The 17,326-nt window shown below is 44.2% G+C and overlaps 2 protein-coding genes across 2 annotated transcripts in view; one reads left to right on the top strand and one right to left on the bottom strand.

Moving 5' to 3' along the window:
• The window catches only part of inppl1a (inositol polyphosphate phosphatase-like 1a), a 58,972-nt gene extending 54,255 nt beyond the window's left edge, over positions 1-4,717 (top strand). The window contains exons 22-27 of the mRNA XM_041876681.2: positions 1,483-1,638; positions 1,740-1,824; positions 1,994-2,086; positions 2,180-2,897; positions 3,152-3,285; positions 3,383-4,717. Of these exons, the coding sequence (XP_041732615.1) occupies positions 1,483-1,638; positions 1,740-1,824; positions 1,994-2,086; positions 2,180-2,897; positions 3,152-3,285; positions 3,383-3,482 (1,286 nt within the window). The 3' untranslated portion in view covers positions 3,483-4,717. The remainder of the gene's footprint in view (positions 1-1,482; positions 1,639-1,739; positions 1,825-1,993; positions 2,087-2,179; positions 2,898-3,151; positions 3,286-3,382) is intronic.
• A 4,747-nt stretch (positions 4,718-9,464) lies between these two features.
• On the bottom strand, positions 9,465-13,230 carry LOC121566799 (paired mesoderm homeobox protein 2A-like). Its single transcript, XM_041876680.2, has 3 exons — positions 12,284-13,230; positions 10,500-10,687; positions 9,465-10,202 (listed from the first exon to the last, which is right to left on the bottom strand). The coding sequence occupies exons 1-3, from the start codon at positions 12,504-12,506 to the stop codon at positions 9,717-9,719; spliced, it is 897 nt and encodes a 298-aa protein (XP_041732614.1). The 5' UTR covers positions 12,507-13,230; the 3' UTR covers positions 9,465-9,716.
• Between the last annotated feature and the right edge of the window lie 4,096 nt (positions 13,231-17,326).

The following is a 17,326-nucleotide window of genomic DNA, read 5'->3' as shown; positions in this document are numbered from 1 at the left end:
ACCAGCCATAAAATAAAATAATATATGTCACAACAGGTCTAAATATAATAATAATAATAATAATAATAATATGCCATTTAGCAGACACTTTTATCCAAAGCGACTTACAGTCATGTGTGCATAAATTTTTTACGTATGGGTGGTCCCGGGGATCGAACCCACTACCCTGGCGTTACAAGCGCCATGCTCTACCAATTGAGCTACAGAGGACCACATATGTGTCATGACTGTGTTATGACCATATTATGACATGTTAGGACACGTTATGGCAACTGTTAGGACATAGTTATGACCATGTCATAATGTGTTATGATGCTAGATGTCAAGTAAAGTCTTACCATAAAACAATTTATCAAAAAAAAAATATTGTCCATTTATTAGAATTCCCACGAGACGCGCTGTAGCCTACACGTAGCTTACATAGGCTACTTGAACTGAAGCCCAGTGGACCTGCAGTCTATGTTATTGTATAATCCTCCTGCTGCAGGCTTATTTTCCTCCTGCGACGAAATGGGTCATATTAAGATCCGACATCTGAATGTTCGTTCCATAATGCAATTAGGGGAAAAACACCACGCAAGTGGTTTCATGTGACAGAGATGAAAACATCTGTTAGAAATTTAGAAAGATGGGAGATCTAAAGACGCAATAACTAGCATTGGTTGCGAATATTACTACGATTGTGCCTTTGGCTACTGGACAATGAAAGAAAGTTTATTTGAAAACCAATAGAACATGAAAGAAATAGGCTACTTGTTTCAATGGCATATGAAAGTCTTTATAAAATAATTGCCTCCACATTTATAGAAACAGATTTATTGTGCTCGGCTACTTTGAAGCAAGGTAAGACATGCCTTATAATATGAAGTAAAACATTAAAGTTTCAACAATTTAAGAATACGTTTTCAAAATGCATAAATTGCATCCAACTCACATTGCAAAGTGGTGTGTGACGCGCTGAAGCCTGCCTACCAATGCCTAAGCACTTGAATGGCAAATGGGAAGCGTGCTTCAATTACTAGCTGAAAAAAATTATATCAAAGCTGTCAAAAAATGTCGATTGCATTTAGAATTGTTGCACAATGATTGGGCTTATAAAAGCACGTTTCACTCCAGCAGCAACAGGAGCTGTAGCAGCAAGTCTCCCACTGTCTGACAGGTTTTCCGCTCAAACTAGGTGATAAATCATAACAACTAACGTAAATACACGTGCAATTTAATTCCACAAAATTATGCGAATTAACCTATAGACCGATCTGCACCGGTCATGTATTTCCATCGACTGGTATTTTCATCAATGAATAGGCTAAAAATAATTCTTTTGCAATGGGATTTTTTCATTTTCACTGACAATTGGCCGGTGCCAGTTTTATTTATCAGCTTTTCATTTATTTATTTTTGCCCCCAAAAAAACGGCTATTTCTGGCTAACGAGACCCTGGTGTGTTATATTGATGGTGTGAATGTGTGTGTCTTCCCTCAGGAGAGTGTGTGTTGGCTCTGAAGTCCATGATCGGCAGTACAGCACAGCAGTTCCATACCTACCTGTCCCACAGAGGGGAGGAGACGGGCAACATCAGAGGCTCTATGAGGGTCCGCGTGCCTGCAGAGAGGATGGGCACCAGGGAGAGGCTCTATGGTAACACTCTGTCTGTCTGTCTGTCTGTCCAGGAATCTGTGTGGAAAAGGACAAGGAAAGTGTTTGGTTGATTGATATTGATTGATTTGTGTGTCCTGTAGAGTGGATCAGTGTGGATAAAGATGAGACGGGAGGACCCAAAGGCAGATCCACTCTGCCCCCCCGATCAGGACATGACTACGTCAAGTGAGTAACCACCCCCCCACTCCCATTCCTAACCACGCTGTGGCGTAAAACCATAAACTTCTTAAGTGTGTTCTATAGTGTGTTCTATAGCATGTTCTTAGCATGTTCTATAGCATGTTCTTAGCGTGTTCTATAGCATGTTCTTAGCGTGTTCCTCCGTGTCTCGCAGGCCGTATTTAACACGCAAAAACGTGGGGGCGGAGCTTGGGAAGGTGAGCGAGGAGGCGGAGAGGAGCACCAAGGAGGAGGGGACTGCAGCCAGGTAACACACACACACACACTCTTCTCACACACACACACACTCACATTTACACAAACACACGCACACCTAAAGCTCCTGCTGTGTGTGTTCCAGGGCTAAGCAGGACTCTGCAGAGGGAGACCCCTCCGCCTGTAAGAACAACAGCTACAATAACCCTGCCTACTACATCCTGGAGGGCGTTCCTAACCAATCAGCTGCCTCCCTGTCCTCAGATCTCCTCCCCTCCACCTGCTCCCCCCCGGCCGGTAAGGTACTCCCAACTGGAGGGGGCAGGGGCAAGCCCCCCTCAGGGTCCTCCCAACCCCGCAGGCACACGGCTGGACACCCTGTCCGGCCCATCGGTGAGGAGGGGTCCCCAGAGGATGATGGGAGTGTGGGGGTGGGGTTAGGGGGAGGGGCAGCCCTTGGGGGCGGAGCGGGTGGCACACTGAACCGTCCTCCTCCTGACTTCCCCCCTCCCCCCCTCCCTAAAGGAGTACTGGAGATGGCTGACACCTCCTTCTCTAAACCCCGCCCCCTGTACCCCGACCTGGCCGAGGTGACGATCCCCACAGCCAATCCCAGTCCTGCCTTCGTCCTGGGGGAGGGCTTTAGGAGGGGAGCGGGAGGGGCCGGGGGGCTGGACGACCAATCGTGTTCGGTGCTGCAGATGGCGAAGACACTGAGTGAGAGCGAGTACCCCCCTCCCCCCCGTTCCCCCTCTGCACCCCCCCACCTCAGAGGCCAGGGGTTGGGGTTAGGGGACGCCTGTCGCACCTTCCCTCCCCGAGCCCCCATCACAGAGAGCATCGCTGAAGACCTACCAGAGGAGGTGGGTGTGGGTGTGGGTGTGGGTGGGTGTGTGGGTGTGTACTATGAATAGAACACAAAGAGAAGTGCTCATGCACTCACTAACTGTAAGTCGCTCTGGATAAGAGCGTCTGCTAAATGACTAAAATGTAAAATGTAATGTTGGGAATAGGTTATTATTTTGATGTATTAATGAAAAACTTCTCCAGTCTCAAAGTGTGTGTGTGTGTGTGTGTGTGTGTGTGCGTGTGTGTGTGCGTGTGCGTGTGTGTGTAGGCGCTGTGGGGAAGCAGTAGCTCGTCTCTCTCCGTGGGGGAGTCCTCTGTGGGAGAGTGGTTACAGAGGCTGGGGCTGGAGCGATATGAGGAAGGTCTGTTACACAACGGCTGGGACGACCTCGAGTTCCTCAGGTACACGCTCTCTCTTCCAATCAGATAATATGTCGGTAATAAAACATGAAACATGTCACTTCATGAATGTCATCCAACCGTTGTTCTTCCTTCTCAGTGACATCACGGAGGAGGACCTAGAGGAGGCGGGCGTTCTAGACCCTGCCCACAAGAGGATTCTGCTGGAGAGCCTGAGACAGCAGACGCAGCAGAAGTGAGCTGAACCGGTCTGAACCGGTGCATACTGGGCCATGCTGGCCCAATCCAATCTGAACTGAGCTGAGACGTGCTAACCCATGCCAGACTGTGCCTTCTGAGAGAAATTGCACTCCCTCCATTATACTTTCTTTTGACGAACAACAAACGTCCTTTTTTTTTTTTAATGTATTGTGCTGTGTGTGTCTATGTTATCATAACTGTGGGTGTTGTGTTAGCCAGCCTTATTTAAACAGTACAAACATTTCAATCCTTTGTTAAGCATCACAACATGGTCCTCTACCCTGCTACCCCCCTAACAGATCCCTGACCAACACCCCCGCGCCCCTTCCCTCGCTCTCATTCTGCTCCTGGGATGGAGTAGACATTCAGTGACATCATCAGGCTGCGACTGAGAGGACAGAGTTTTTCTTGGGTGACATCACTAGCCTCAGCCAGGAAAACACCTTGCTAGAACTTAGTTTATTGTTGTTGTTATTCCGCTCATGAATAGGAGTATCAGTATGATTATGTATTCATTGGTTCAGTGTTTTTTAGTGTGCATGTTTTATGTTTTAGAGATAAAGGGAATGGAGCCACACCAGCACTGAGACCTTCCTCTATCAGTATGACTGAGCCTCTTCTCAACACATTCTGTTGTTGTTGTTGTTGTTTTGTTGATCCGTGCTGGAGTCCAAGGCCCCCTTTCTTCAGTAGCACAAACTACTGTACCCATCATGCAGTAGTCCATGTACAAATTAGTGTCTTATTGTAGTCCATGTACTAATTAGTGTCTTATTGTAGTCCATGTACTAATTAGTGTCTTATTGATGCTGAGCTAGAGGGAAGTCCAGCCTACACACAGTGGGTCCCCAGGATCCTTACTGAGAAAGACTGCCAGACATCACAGGCTGCTGGTTGTTCACTTCACCACATGGTGGTGCTGTTGTCCTGTCAACCTCAATAGGAACACAGGGTAAATACTGAAGACACACAAAGTCATATTAAGGACTTTTTTAACATTATACTTTAACGTTCATGATTATGTTTTATATAAATGTATATGTTGACGTTCTTTGACTGTTGTAAAAAATGGGGAATGAGTGGAAACAGGAGAAATGTGAGTGAATTTAGTGTTTATCTGATGATGTCACCAGTTGTTTAACCCTATAGCATAAAATAGCCCCTCCCATTCCCTCTCCTCTACCCCCCTCTCCCATTCCTTCTCCTCTACCCCCCTCTCCCATTCCTTCTCCTCTACCCCCCTCTCCCATTCCTTCTCCTCTACCCCCCTCTCCCATTCCTTCTCCTCTACCCCCCTCTCCCATTCCTTCTCTTCTACCCCCTCTCCCATTCCTTCTCCTCTACCCCCTCTCCCATTCCTTCTCCTCTACCCCCTCTCCCATTCCTTCTCCTCTACCCCCTCTCCCATTCCTTCTCCTCTACTCCCCTCTCCCATTCCATCTCCTATGCCCCCCTCTCCCATTCCATCTCCTATGCCCCCCTCTCCCATTCCTTCTCCCTCTACCCCCTCTCCCATTCCTTCTCCTCTACCCCCCTCTCCCATTCCTTCTCCTCTACCCCCCTCTCCCATTCCATCTCCTATGCCCCCCTCTCCCATTCCTTCTCCTCTACCCCCCTCTCCCATTCCTTCTCCTCTACCCCCTCTCCCATTCCTTCTCCTCTACCCCCCTCTCCCATTCATTCTCCTCTATCCCCCTCTCCCATTCCATCTCCTATACCCCCCTCTCCCATTCCTTCTCCTCTATCCCCCTCTCCCATTCCTTCTCCCCTACCCCCCTCTCCCATTCCATCTCCTATGCCCCCCTCTCCCATTCATTCTCCTCTTCCCCTCTCCCATTCCTTCTCCTCTATCCCCCTCTCCCATTCCATCTCCTATGCCCCCCTCTCCCATTCCTTCTCATCTACCCCCCTCTCCCATTCCTTCTCCTCTACCCCCCTCTCCCATTCCATCTCCTATGCCCCCCTCTCCCATTCCATCTCCTATGCCCCCCTCTCCCATTCCTTCTCCTCTAACCCCTTTCCCATTCCATCTCCTATGCCCCCTCTCCCATTCCTTCTCCTCTACCCCCCTCTCCCATTCCTTCTCCTCTACCCCCCTCTCCCATTCCTTCTCCTCTATGCCCCTCTCCCATTCCTTCTCCTCTACCCCCCTCTCCCATTCCTTCTCCTCTACCCCCTCTCCCATTCCTTCTCCTCTATCCCCCTCTCCCATTCCTTCTCCTCTACCCCCCTCTCCCATTCCTTCTCCTCTACCCCCTCTCCCATTCCATCTCCTCTACCCCCCTCTCCCATTCCATCTCCTATGACCCCCTCTCCCATTCCTTCTCCTCTACCCCCCTCTCCCATTCCTTCTCCTCCAACTCCCTCTCCCATTCCTTCTCCTCTACCCCCCTCTCCCATTCCATCTCCTCTACCCCCCTCCCATTCCCTAGGGCCTTATCCTACAGTGCCTTCTCCTATACCCCCCTCCTATTTTTTTATTTTTTTATTTAACCTTTATTTAACCAGGAAAAGCCCATTGAGACCCAGAGTCTCTTTTTCAAAGGAGATCTGGCCAAGATGGCAGCAACAATCAATACATTACATAATTAAAACATACAACAATACAACTCAACAACATGATCCAGCCTAAAAAAAATATTTACACTCCTCTGTAACAGTCTCCCATCAACATTTGAAATGTATTCAGTGGCACTAACATATCTAGATGAAGCATGGATTGTAGACTATTCCATGCCTCTGGTGCACAAGACGAGAAGGCAGTCTTGCCTAATAGTGTAAATGTCCTGGGGACTTTAAGTAGCAACCACCTAGCAGACTGGGTATGGTAACCGCTGGTGGTGAAGGAGACCAGACTACAGTAGCAACCACCTAGCAGACCGGGTATGGTAACCGCTGGTGGTGAAGGAGACCAGACTACAGAGGTAAAGAGGGAGTTTACCCAAAAGGGTTTTGTAGATGAACACATACAAATGTAGCTTTCTGCGCATATAAAGTGATGTCCAACCCACCATTTGGTACAAGGTGCAATGGTGGGTGAGTGACTTGGCATTCCCTAGGGCCTTATCCTACAGAGCTTTCTCCTGTACCCCATTCCTATTCCCTAGGGCCTTATCCTACAGAGCCTTCTCCTGTACCCCCTTCCTATTCCCTAGGGCCTTATCCTACAGTGCCTTCCTATTCCCTAGGGCCTTATCCTACAGTGCCTTCCTATTCCCTAGGGCCTTATCCTACAGTGCCTTCCTATTCCCTAGGGCCTTATCCTACAGAGCCTTCTCCTGTACCCCCTTCCTATTCCCTAGGGCCTTATCCTACAGTGCCTTCCTATTCCCTAGGGCCTTATCCTACAGAGCCTTCTCCTGTACCCCCTTCCTATTCCCTAGGGCCTTATCCTACAGTGCCTTCCTATTCCCTAGGGCCTTATCCTACAGTGCCTTCTCTTGTACCCCCTTCCTATTCCCCTATTATCCTCTGTAGGTTATTTACTGTAAAGATTGTCAGTGTTTCGAGCTCCAGTCTGGTCTTTCTCTGGCTGTAACAGTGTAACCGTTGATCTCTTGTTATCGGTCTGTTTTTTCAGCAAATAAAAAGCTAATATTTAACCAGTCAACGCTGTTTTGTTTCTCTTGGCACTATAACTGACTACATTTGAAAGTTTTATGTGTTTCTGATGGAAATACCGAAGAGGGGACAAGGAAGAACAATACGATTCAAATAGACAGGAAGGAGGAAGTGCCTTTATTGTTTAACACAACACACATCATACACCATCATACACCATCATACACCATCATACACTATCATACACCATCATACACCATCATACACCATCATACACCATCATACACTATCATACACCATCATACACTATCATACACTATCATACAACACGTTATTAAAACAGGACTGAACACAACACACATACACTATCATACACTATCATACACCATCATACACTATCATACACCATCATACACCATCATACACCATCATACACTATCATACACCATCATACACTATCATACACCATCATACACCATCATACACCATCATACACTATCATACACCATCATACACTATCATACACCATCATACACTATCATACACTATCATACACCATCATACACCATCATACACTATCATACACCATCATACACTATCATACACTATCATACAACACGTTATTAAAACAGAAGGACTGAACACACATACACTATCATACAACACGTTATTAAAACAGGACTGAACACACATACACTATCATACACTATCATACACCATCATACACTATCATACACTATCATACAACACGTTATTAAAACAGGACTGAACACACATACACTATCATACACTATCATACAACACGTTATTAAAACAGGACTGAACACACATACACTATCATACACTATCATACACTATCATACAACACGTTATTAAAACAGAAGGACTAAACACACATACACTATCATACAACACGTTATTAAAACAGGACTGAACACAACACACATACACTATCATACAACACGTTATTAAAACAGGACTGAACACAACACACATACACTATCATACAACACGTTAATAAAACAGGACTAAACTGACTGAAGTTCTCAGTGGTGGTGTAACACTGACTTGTCAATGGTGAGGACATCTTGTTATGTTGTCTCTCCAGCTTACTATGAGGACTGATTTCACCATCACTGGCTGCTGGAGCTTCAGTTTTGACACAGGGATCAGTATATTTTTACACTTTCCCTCATTGGTGATGAGACTAGCAGAAGACTGGCCACTGTGACACCCTTTTCTGTGTGTGGGTGTGAGAGAGAGTGAGACCGAGAGAGAGGTTATTTGAGAAGAAGAAAATAAGTTATGTGAGTGCAGGGAAGAGTGATAACATGATCCCTTAGCATCCCCCCAATGCTCACAGCCAGGGACACACACACAGCAATGCTTTTAGATTTATTTGACAGAATATTACAGTAGTGCTATTACCCTTCACACAACCTCTATAGCCCTTCACACAGTTGCTATAAGCCTTCCCTTTGCCCTGATGTAGACAGGATGGGCCGATGAGCTGAGACATGCTCTGTAATGAACAACACCTCAAAGCAATGTGGAAAAACACTCAAGACTAGAACTAATATTTATATTACTATTTACAAATCATGTTCAATTACAAGATTTTGATATCTGTCCATTTAAAAAGACTTTTGGTCACAAAATCGTGTTTATTGTTATTCCATTATGTTCTCATCAATAAATAACTGAGCGCCAGTATAGTTGTCTTGAGTGCCGTCTCTATAGTAACACAGGGAGAGAGGTAGACAGGGGAACACAGGGGGAGTAGTGTCACAGACCATTAGAGTGACCTGTTCTATGCAATAATAACGGTCGACCACTGGTCCACTAGTGTTCAAGCTGCGGTCAGAGAATGTCCAACAATGCTGACCTGAATCCCAAAACAGAACTCTTAAACCTCTACCCCCACCTTCCCCCAGCCAGCCAGTCAGTCAGTCAGCCAGTCAGCCAGTCAGTCAGCCAGTCAGCCAGTCAGGGTACGTCGCTATGTGAACGGTAAAGGAATACATATACGTGAGAGGTTTGAGCTGGTAGTCCAGTGGGAATGGGGATGGGGGGGGGGTCTGACAGTAGGAGTTGTGTCGGGTTCACTGGCGTGGGGTGTAGTGAGGATGTGAGCGGGGGTCTGGTCTTCAGGGGGATAATTGGATTTGGGGGTCCCCTCTCCAGTACAGAGGGATTTGGGGGTCCCATCTCTCTGCCAGGGATATAAAGGAAGTTGTGCTTGCTGGTAACAGTTTGTGTTTTGTCCCCCTGATTCTCCCATGGGAGACTGACTGTTTACCTTCACCCTGCCATGTTCACATACTAATCAGGAGGTACAGGGGCTAGGAGCTAGTGTTACTAAGTGCACCACAATGTCTGCTAAGGCCTTTCGTACTGTGTATAGTGTGTGTGTTGGGGGGGGGTGTAGCTTTGTTGGAGTGAGAACATACAGAACAACTGACACACACACACACACACACACACACTCCCCGTACGAGATGCATGTTACACACACTTCAACACAAACACTCACACACTCACAAACTACAATTGCCACGTAGAGTGTCTTGGTGGTAATAAATTAAAGGGGGTAGTCCCGGGGGGCAGTAGATAGAGGGGGAAGGAGAGTATAGATATACAGTAGTTATACTAGAGATCTCTGCTCTGTGTCTCTAGTACAGGTTAGTCTTGAGCGCATTGGGTTTCCGGTGGAAGGAGGAGAGAACGCCAGCGAAAGGCCCTGTCATACTGTCTGCCGGCTGCCACGCCTTCAGCAGCTCTGGAGCATGAGCCACGGGTTGGGCCATTCCTGGGTTAGCAGGGCCTAGGCTGGGCCAGCCAGGGGGTTTGAGCCCCTGCAGAACGGGGGAGCTGGAGGTGTTAGCATAGCCACCGTTAGCAGGGGCGGGGCTGGGGCTGAGGCTGGCCGGGCTACCCATGTTCCCATTGGCTGAGCCGGGCAGCGATGCGGTGCTGTCAGGGGTGGGACTGCAGATGGACTCTTTTGATTCGTCCTCATCCGAGGAAGATCTGGGTTCGCCCTTTTTACCCCCAGTACAGCCATTATTCCCTCCTGAGCCCCCAGTCCCGTTACCGGATTTAGAGTTGGCCGCACGCTCCACCTTACGGAACTTAGCCCGCCGGTTCTGGAACCATACCTGACACAGACAGACGATATAGTTTAGTCTCATTGAAAAGTCTAAACATACAACCAGAGGAAAACGGCAACAAAATAAATACACAAAGAAATAGATACTATTGCTAAAATAAAACTCATATGAAGGATGTATAGATTACAATTTGGTAGATTGCAATAATTTGGACAATAATTGGTTGCATTCTAAAAATATATATATACATGATGGTGTAGGCCCATACATGTATGATATTTTTTACATCTATTGTGACTTCATTCTATTGTCAATTCGTGTTTTTCATCAGAACACTGGACTCACCTGCACCCGTGCCTCAGTAAGGTCGATCTTGAGTGCAAGCTCCTCGCGCGTGTAGATGTCGGGGTAGTGGGTCTCTGCGAACACGCGCTCCAGCTCCTTCAGCTGTGAGCTCGTGAAGGTGGTCCTTATGCGCCGCTGTTTCCGCTTCTCGTTCAAACCGGAAGGGTCCGAGAAGAACTTATATGGAACTGCGGAGTCAACCAATCACAAAAAAAACAAACAATTAATGATTTTAATTAAGTATGGTATCAGAACAAAATGGATGTGTTGTAAATCATAAACTCTGTTTTATTGTAGGCGTTTTTCGATAGGCTATGTTATGGAGTTGATTTTGTCTGACCTGGTAGGCTATAGCTTGACGCTGAATGTTTTTTTCCTGGAGAAAACACGTTTATAATTGACTTGATCAATCCAACTAACGGTATATAGCCTACCAGTAGGCTAGGTGAATATCGTGGTTCCCATAATGATTTCATTTATTATTCTGAGTTAGTTTTATTGATGTTTCTCTTTTGCTTTAGTCTATGGCAATGATAGGTAAATAGTCCATAATCGTACAAAATATATGACTATATTTATGCAATGACCTAGTTGTAATTATACCATGAACTAACCTAAATAATGTGTAATTTGATCAAATTTGCCTAAGCTAAACATGGAATAACAGAATTTGATGGGCTATCAACGAGGGCATTGAATTAAATGTTGTGATAGACCACCTGCCAGTTTCATTCAAATTTATTTTTAAAGTGTTCAAATTAAAAGTGTCATACTTATAATTAGAGACAGATATTCTCGAATAAATCATTGGTTTGCCTTCATTGGAGCTGTAATAAAAGCATATTTTTTTTAAAACATTAGCTTATCTAAAAAGATTGTGGTAATTCGCTTGATCTGGATTTAAGCAGTGGAATAATCACGTTTTCGACGCAGCGGCAGGTGTACGCTTTTCGAATAAGGTGGCATAGCCTGCGCTATTCAACCATTTGTTGAAAAAAAAGAAGTTGTTATTAGTTGTAGGCCTATCAGTAGTTCTGTTAATGTAAGTTTTGGTTTATTATTATTATTTCATTGTTATCATTATAAGACAGTAGTTGACATATTATCGTTGTTACTAAGTAGGCTATTGTTTGTTTGTTTCATTTTTTGTAGGGTGGGTGGGTGGGGGTTCACTTGAAAACGAGCTGGTGCATCTCAAGAGATTTCATCCTGCAACATTTTAAATAAATAAACACATTTGCATGTTCAACCATAATGACATAAATCATAAAAATGGAAATGTATGGCAATGTAGCAAACATTTGAATTGCACAGTCGAATCATGACCACATAACGAATTAAATAGAAAATTATGGATAAAATAAGGTACATTTTAGGATAGGCCTAATTTGTTTTAAATTGACTAAATCGATTTCAAATTTGATTAGTTGATAATACAGATATATTTGCACCCTAACGAATTTTACACTGATTGAATTATCCCCATGCCAACGAACATAAAACAAGAGGTTAGATTTGAGCGACCCTCAAAATTAAGAGGTATGAGAATATAAAACAGAATATGTTTAATTTCGATTGATTGGGTTTTCATTAATCAAATCAAATGTCTTACCTTCTTCGATTAGCCTAGTTGGTATAACCAAATAACAAAAATGACATTTTACGCACGCTTTACTATAGCCAATATCCCCAGACATTTGCAGCTGGAGATGAAACTCCTGCATGCCTGATTTCCCGCTCATGCCCCACTATACCCGCTCCCCATGCCCTCTGCGCGCTCTTACCTGTGGAATAGGGTGTGGGCTGGTGCTCGCGCAGGGACCCCAGCGTGCAGTTCGCGGTGCTGAGGGGCGCGCAGCCCGGGTTGGCACCGAACCCGGTCCGGATCGGGTTGTACTGGAACGAGCTGGCCTGGCTGCAGGAGCTGAAGTCCGCGTAGGCCGATGCCTCCATGGCCGCCATGCACGAGTCATATGAGTTCAGGTAGGAGTAATCCATTTTATACATGGAGGCGCGAGAACGACAACTCTGGGGCGAGCGCTTGATGAAATGTACTTCTCAGGATTCGAGAGGAATTAAAACGTTGAAGCTGGAAAAACACCACAGAATGAGTTCAGTTTTCAAATTTCTCCAAGGACCAGCTTTAGGTCCCCGAGTTAGCAGTCCCTCTCTTCAATTTGGTTTTCTTGTTTTCAGTCAAAGCAGGGTGATTTGACCATATATTTATTTATTCACGTCTTTCTCTCTTCCTTGACAGCAATATTCCAGAAATCTCTTTCTTTCTCTCTCAGTATCAGTATCTTCCTCTTCCATCCACCTCAGTTTCTCTCTCTCTCTCGCTCCCTGCCTGACCACCTCGCTTTGCGCTCCGTATGACAGCGCACCCGCCAGCTCGCGCAGTGTTTATAATAAACTTGGCAGTCCGCGAGACAATAGCGAGGCGGTGGTCTCTTTCCATGACAATGTCTCGAGAGTCTATTGGGGGGCATCGTGCGCGGCCAGCCCCCTCCCACTACTCATGCATTACTAATGCGCTCGAAGTTAACCCCCTCAGCCAGACGTCTTTATGCAAGAGAAACTCCTGATATGATTCTGATTTCTGGAATTAAATATTTTATTTGATGTTGTTCGAGATGTCTCCTTTCTCTCAGTATAAGAGTGATAGCCTATGTATGGGGCTTATGTGTTCCCTGACTGCAGACCCAAACTAAACGCGTTTCAATCTGTGGAAAGCTTTCATAAACGCATTGACTTCCCATAAATTAGTTTAAAGTTATTGTTCAGTGGCATCCAACGTGATATGAAACACACTGGCACGCGCATCTTGGGCCATAAGCTTATAATGCCAAGTGTGGTTAGAGCACAATATCAGCGTCTCGTCATATTCCGGGGCTGAAATGGAAGTGAGCACTAAATCGATTTAATTTTTATTAAATACATGAATTATCAGTTGCATACATAACCAGGATTGTCCTCTCTGCTATTTCTAGGTCTGTAATTCAACAGTTTGAGAAATTAAGAGACTTTTCGTTAGAGGAAAATAGCCTATATTCGACTAAATTATATAGTCCAAACCCTTGGAACTTGTGTTGCTAAATTAACCGTTTACGCGCGTGCTAAATTGATTATGGGAGTGTGGACACTGGCCCTGTGTGTGTGTGTGTGTGTGTGTGTGTGTGTGTGTGTGTGTGTGTAATGATATAATACGGTTTTATATGTAAAAGAGCGGCTTTCGATAGCCACAGAGGGCTCTTCTCGTATTATCACCGCTTGACCAGTGGCCCCGTCTAATGCCATTACAAGACGCCGCCCTGCCATGTTTATATCCCATTGAATAACCCGCATCTTGTTGTGTCGGGACTGGGGTTTCTCCGCTCACAACATGTCTCCGACAACATCAATAAAGTCGGGAAATTTCTTGAAAATGTATGTTGTCTGAACGCATATCACACCGTGGAGCCAGCCAGGGCGCGCGGTCAAGCACGGTTCCCATGCAGGGAGTCGAGTCTTGCGTTAGAAGGGCGGAGAGCACAGGGAGAGAATGGTCGTTCATATTTGCCAACGATATCAATTATACATTATAAACTGGGTGGTTTGAGCCCTGAATGCTGATTGGCTAACAGCCGTGGCATACCACGGGTATGCCAAAACATTTATTTTAACTGCTCTAATTACGTTGGTAACCAGTTTATAATAGCAATAAGACACCTCGGGGGTTTGTGATATATGGTCAATATACCACGGCTAAGGGCTGTGTCTGCATTGTGTGTAAGAACAGCCCTTAGGCGTGGTATATTGGCCATATACCACACCCCCTCGGGCCTTATTGCTTAATTATAAAACTAAATAACACAATCTTGCAGGCCTATAAAATAATATACAATAAAACAAATATCTGGTTATGTTTTTCATAATTTTGATAATAACATGCAGTCACAGTAGTCATCGGTTCATTTTCGTTTCTGTCTCTGCTTTTCAAAGCTTAAAGGGGAATGGAAACACTTTAGGAAGTAAATCCAATATGGCGATTTACAGTTACAGGTAGCTGGCGTTCTAAATCCTAGTGTTTCCAGTCCCCTTTAATCATGGTCATTTTCATGGACTCTTGAACTCTTTTGTATGTCTCATCTCACCGTTGTCTCCATTAATATGCATATTATGCATGTCGATAGACCTAAAGGCCTATGGGCATACTTTAACTTGTTTTGTGTTGTCCATTGGGCTGTTTTTGTTGCTGTGTTTTGATTTCTTGCTCGGGTGGTTATTGTAGACCTACAGGCTCGTAACTTGCAGGTTAAATAAAAAAATACAAATAGGACTACACACCTATAGGCTAATAGCTTACTCAGTTTCCCTTCAACATATATCCATCTCCTCGCAATACCGGTGTTGTTACGTTAAGCTGCTCTATAGGACATTTACATTTACATTTACATCATTTAGCAGACGCTCTTATCCAGAGCGACTTACAAATTGGAGGCTACCACTCACTTTCCATTAAAAAAAATATTGTCAACTTCAATGCAATATAACAAGTTGTTGTTTCAACACTGTATGCCACCGCGTACTGTTACAGCTTAATCAGTTTACTCCAGTTAATCAACTATATAAACGAATTATCTAAACAAAATGTCCGATACATGTTTCCACATATGCCTAACTGGTGTGTGATTGTGATATTTTCTGAAGCATAATTTCGGATTGATCTGTATTCAATGTGTCTGTCATTTTTCAGGTATTTTGGATGCCCAGGTTCCAATGATTCGATTTGCTCTCCTATTCCACGAGCTCAACAAAGGGTTTTGCGGTCCTTGGGGCGCGCACGAACCGGACCCAGAATCATAACCGGGGCCCATGCAGTCCCCCCCCTCTCTCTGCTTTTTTTCCACCACCGACCTGGCACCACTAGTCATAGAACTGTCGCCCGCTCTGACTCTAACCCGGTTAGACACGGGCCGCCTCGAGCGGAGCGTCACGGTGCATTTAGGTAATTCGGGATTGAATGGCTGGTGCGCCGACGGGACCCCATCGCGCCACCGTCCCTCATCCATCACCTTGTAAATCATATGCACGCACTAGCTCTATCCCCAAAATGTATACCGTGCACTCACGTTATAGGCCTAATGCTTTCACAGAGGAAAGGAAATAGACCTATACATAAATACAAAACGTGTTGAAGCGGCACACACTTTCATCTGTGTTTTTACAGCAACAGGTGCATGGCAGCCGCCCGTCCACACTATAGCGTTATACCTGCTGTTTCATAGGCCGTTTCAGCACCGTGTCTGCCTCAATAAAATGCTCTAAATAAAGGCTAAAATAAAGCAAGTGAATGTGACAGACCACTGGCCGGTCGGTTCTCAACTGATAGATTTCTTTATGCCGAATCCAGTCCCCCTCAGGCCTCCTGATTGCTCTAGACTGGGATGGGGGCTGGTGAAATAACCACTCTCCAATTCATACGATGGATGCAAGGATTGCAGTCCATGAAATCAAAATGATGGTTTTAAACTTTTTAAATGTATAGGCTACACTCTTAGAAAAAAAGGTTCTGGATAGAGACAAAAAGGGTTCTATACTTGCTTCATATATGCCACCCCTAAAGGTTCTATATAGAACCGAAATTGGTTCCATATAGAACCCTATATGAAACCCAAGGGTTCTATTTGGAACCAATTTTAGTTCAGTGAAGAAGAATCCCTGGGGTTCTGATCAAGGAACCTTACAAAAGGGTTCAATATAGGTCGCAGTTGTAAATGAGAACTTGTTCTCAACTGGCTTACCTGGTTAAATAAAGGTTAAATAAAAAATTTAAAAATATAACCTTTAAGGGTGCCATACATGAAGCCAGCTTTTTGGTTCTATCTATAACCTTTTTTTCTAAGAGTGTAGCCTACTCCATTAAATTGGATAAAACATAGACCATTTTACAGGTTAATTTACAGCACATTCTTCATAACGTCTAGATTTATACTTCAACAATCATATAATTATTTGAAATTATCATTATAGACATATCTAAATAGCCTATACAGACACCAAACAGTATCCCGACAGATCCTACACACTTCAATTCAAACAGAGGCTGAGATTTCTTCCTCTAAAACTCGTTGAACGAAACATTAATATAATTGCATGTATAGGCTAGGCTATACAGCCTACACGCACTGACTAAAAGTAGCCAACGAATTTTCCTTCAACAATTGTTTTGAAATATAGGATATATGCAATGCATCAGTGGGTTATACTTATAATACTTATAATGGCTTACATTCGATACCAGCTATGCAATAAAAATATTAATTATTGATTTTATAGTTAAATGGAGCAGGCTTAGTTCTTCTGCTTCTTTTTTTCCATTGTGTTGAAAATGGGTTTGGTAGCCTCAGAGTTTCAGCATCATGCCATGGACAGTAGCCATGCACATGATCTATCTGTATAACCTGATATTCAGTTGAAGTAAAATGCTCTTGATTATTTATCATTTTAATGGTGTCAATATAAGAGTGAAGCCAAATAAATAAATAAAAATCACACAGTGAAAAATATTATATTCTAATATATTCTATTTATAACATATTAGATAGGTATTCTATTATTTGTGAGTAGATTACACTAAATTACAAATTGACCAATTGACTATTTGGCCGTTAATTCGCCTGGTAATTAATGAAAAAAAAAAAATGTCTAGGCCTATATCAAATGTCTATCGAAATAATTAATTAGGGCCTATAGCCTGTAATAATTATGGCTTCAACAACAGAACTGAAAATAGCAATGTTGCTTAGGCTACCATGACTCCATGATAGTCCAGAGACTAGAAGACA

This window comes from Coregonus clupeaformis, chromosome 5, assembly GCF_020615455.1.
Source record: "Coregonus clupeaformis isolate EN_2021a chromosome 5, ASM2061545v1, whole genome shotgun sequence".
Classification (NCBI taxonomy): Eukaryota; Metazoa; Chordata; class Actinopteri; order Salmoniformes; family Salmonidae; genus Coregonus; species Coregonus clupeaformis.
The sequence above is the reverse complement of the archived record's forward strand: the minus strand, read 5'-3'. Positions and strand labels throughout refer to the sequence as shown.

Coding starts and splice junctions, on each gene's coding strand:
- LOC121566799 (XM_041876680.2), bottom strand. CDS start 12,506: ATGTATAAAATGGATTACTCCTACCTGAACTCATATGACTCGTGCATG. Junction 10,688..12,283: donor GCCCACACCCTATTCCACAG/GTAAGAGCGCGC, acceptor TTGACTCCGCAG/TTCCATATAAGTTCTTCTCG. Junction 10,203..10,499: donor TTACTGAGGCACGGGTGCAG/GTGAGTCCAGTG, acceptor TGTCTGTGTCAG/GTATGGTTCCAGAACCGGCG.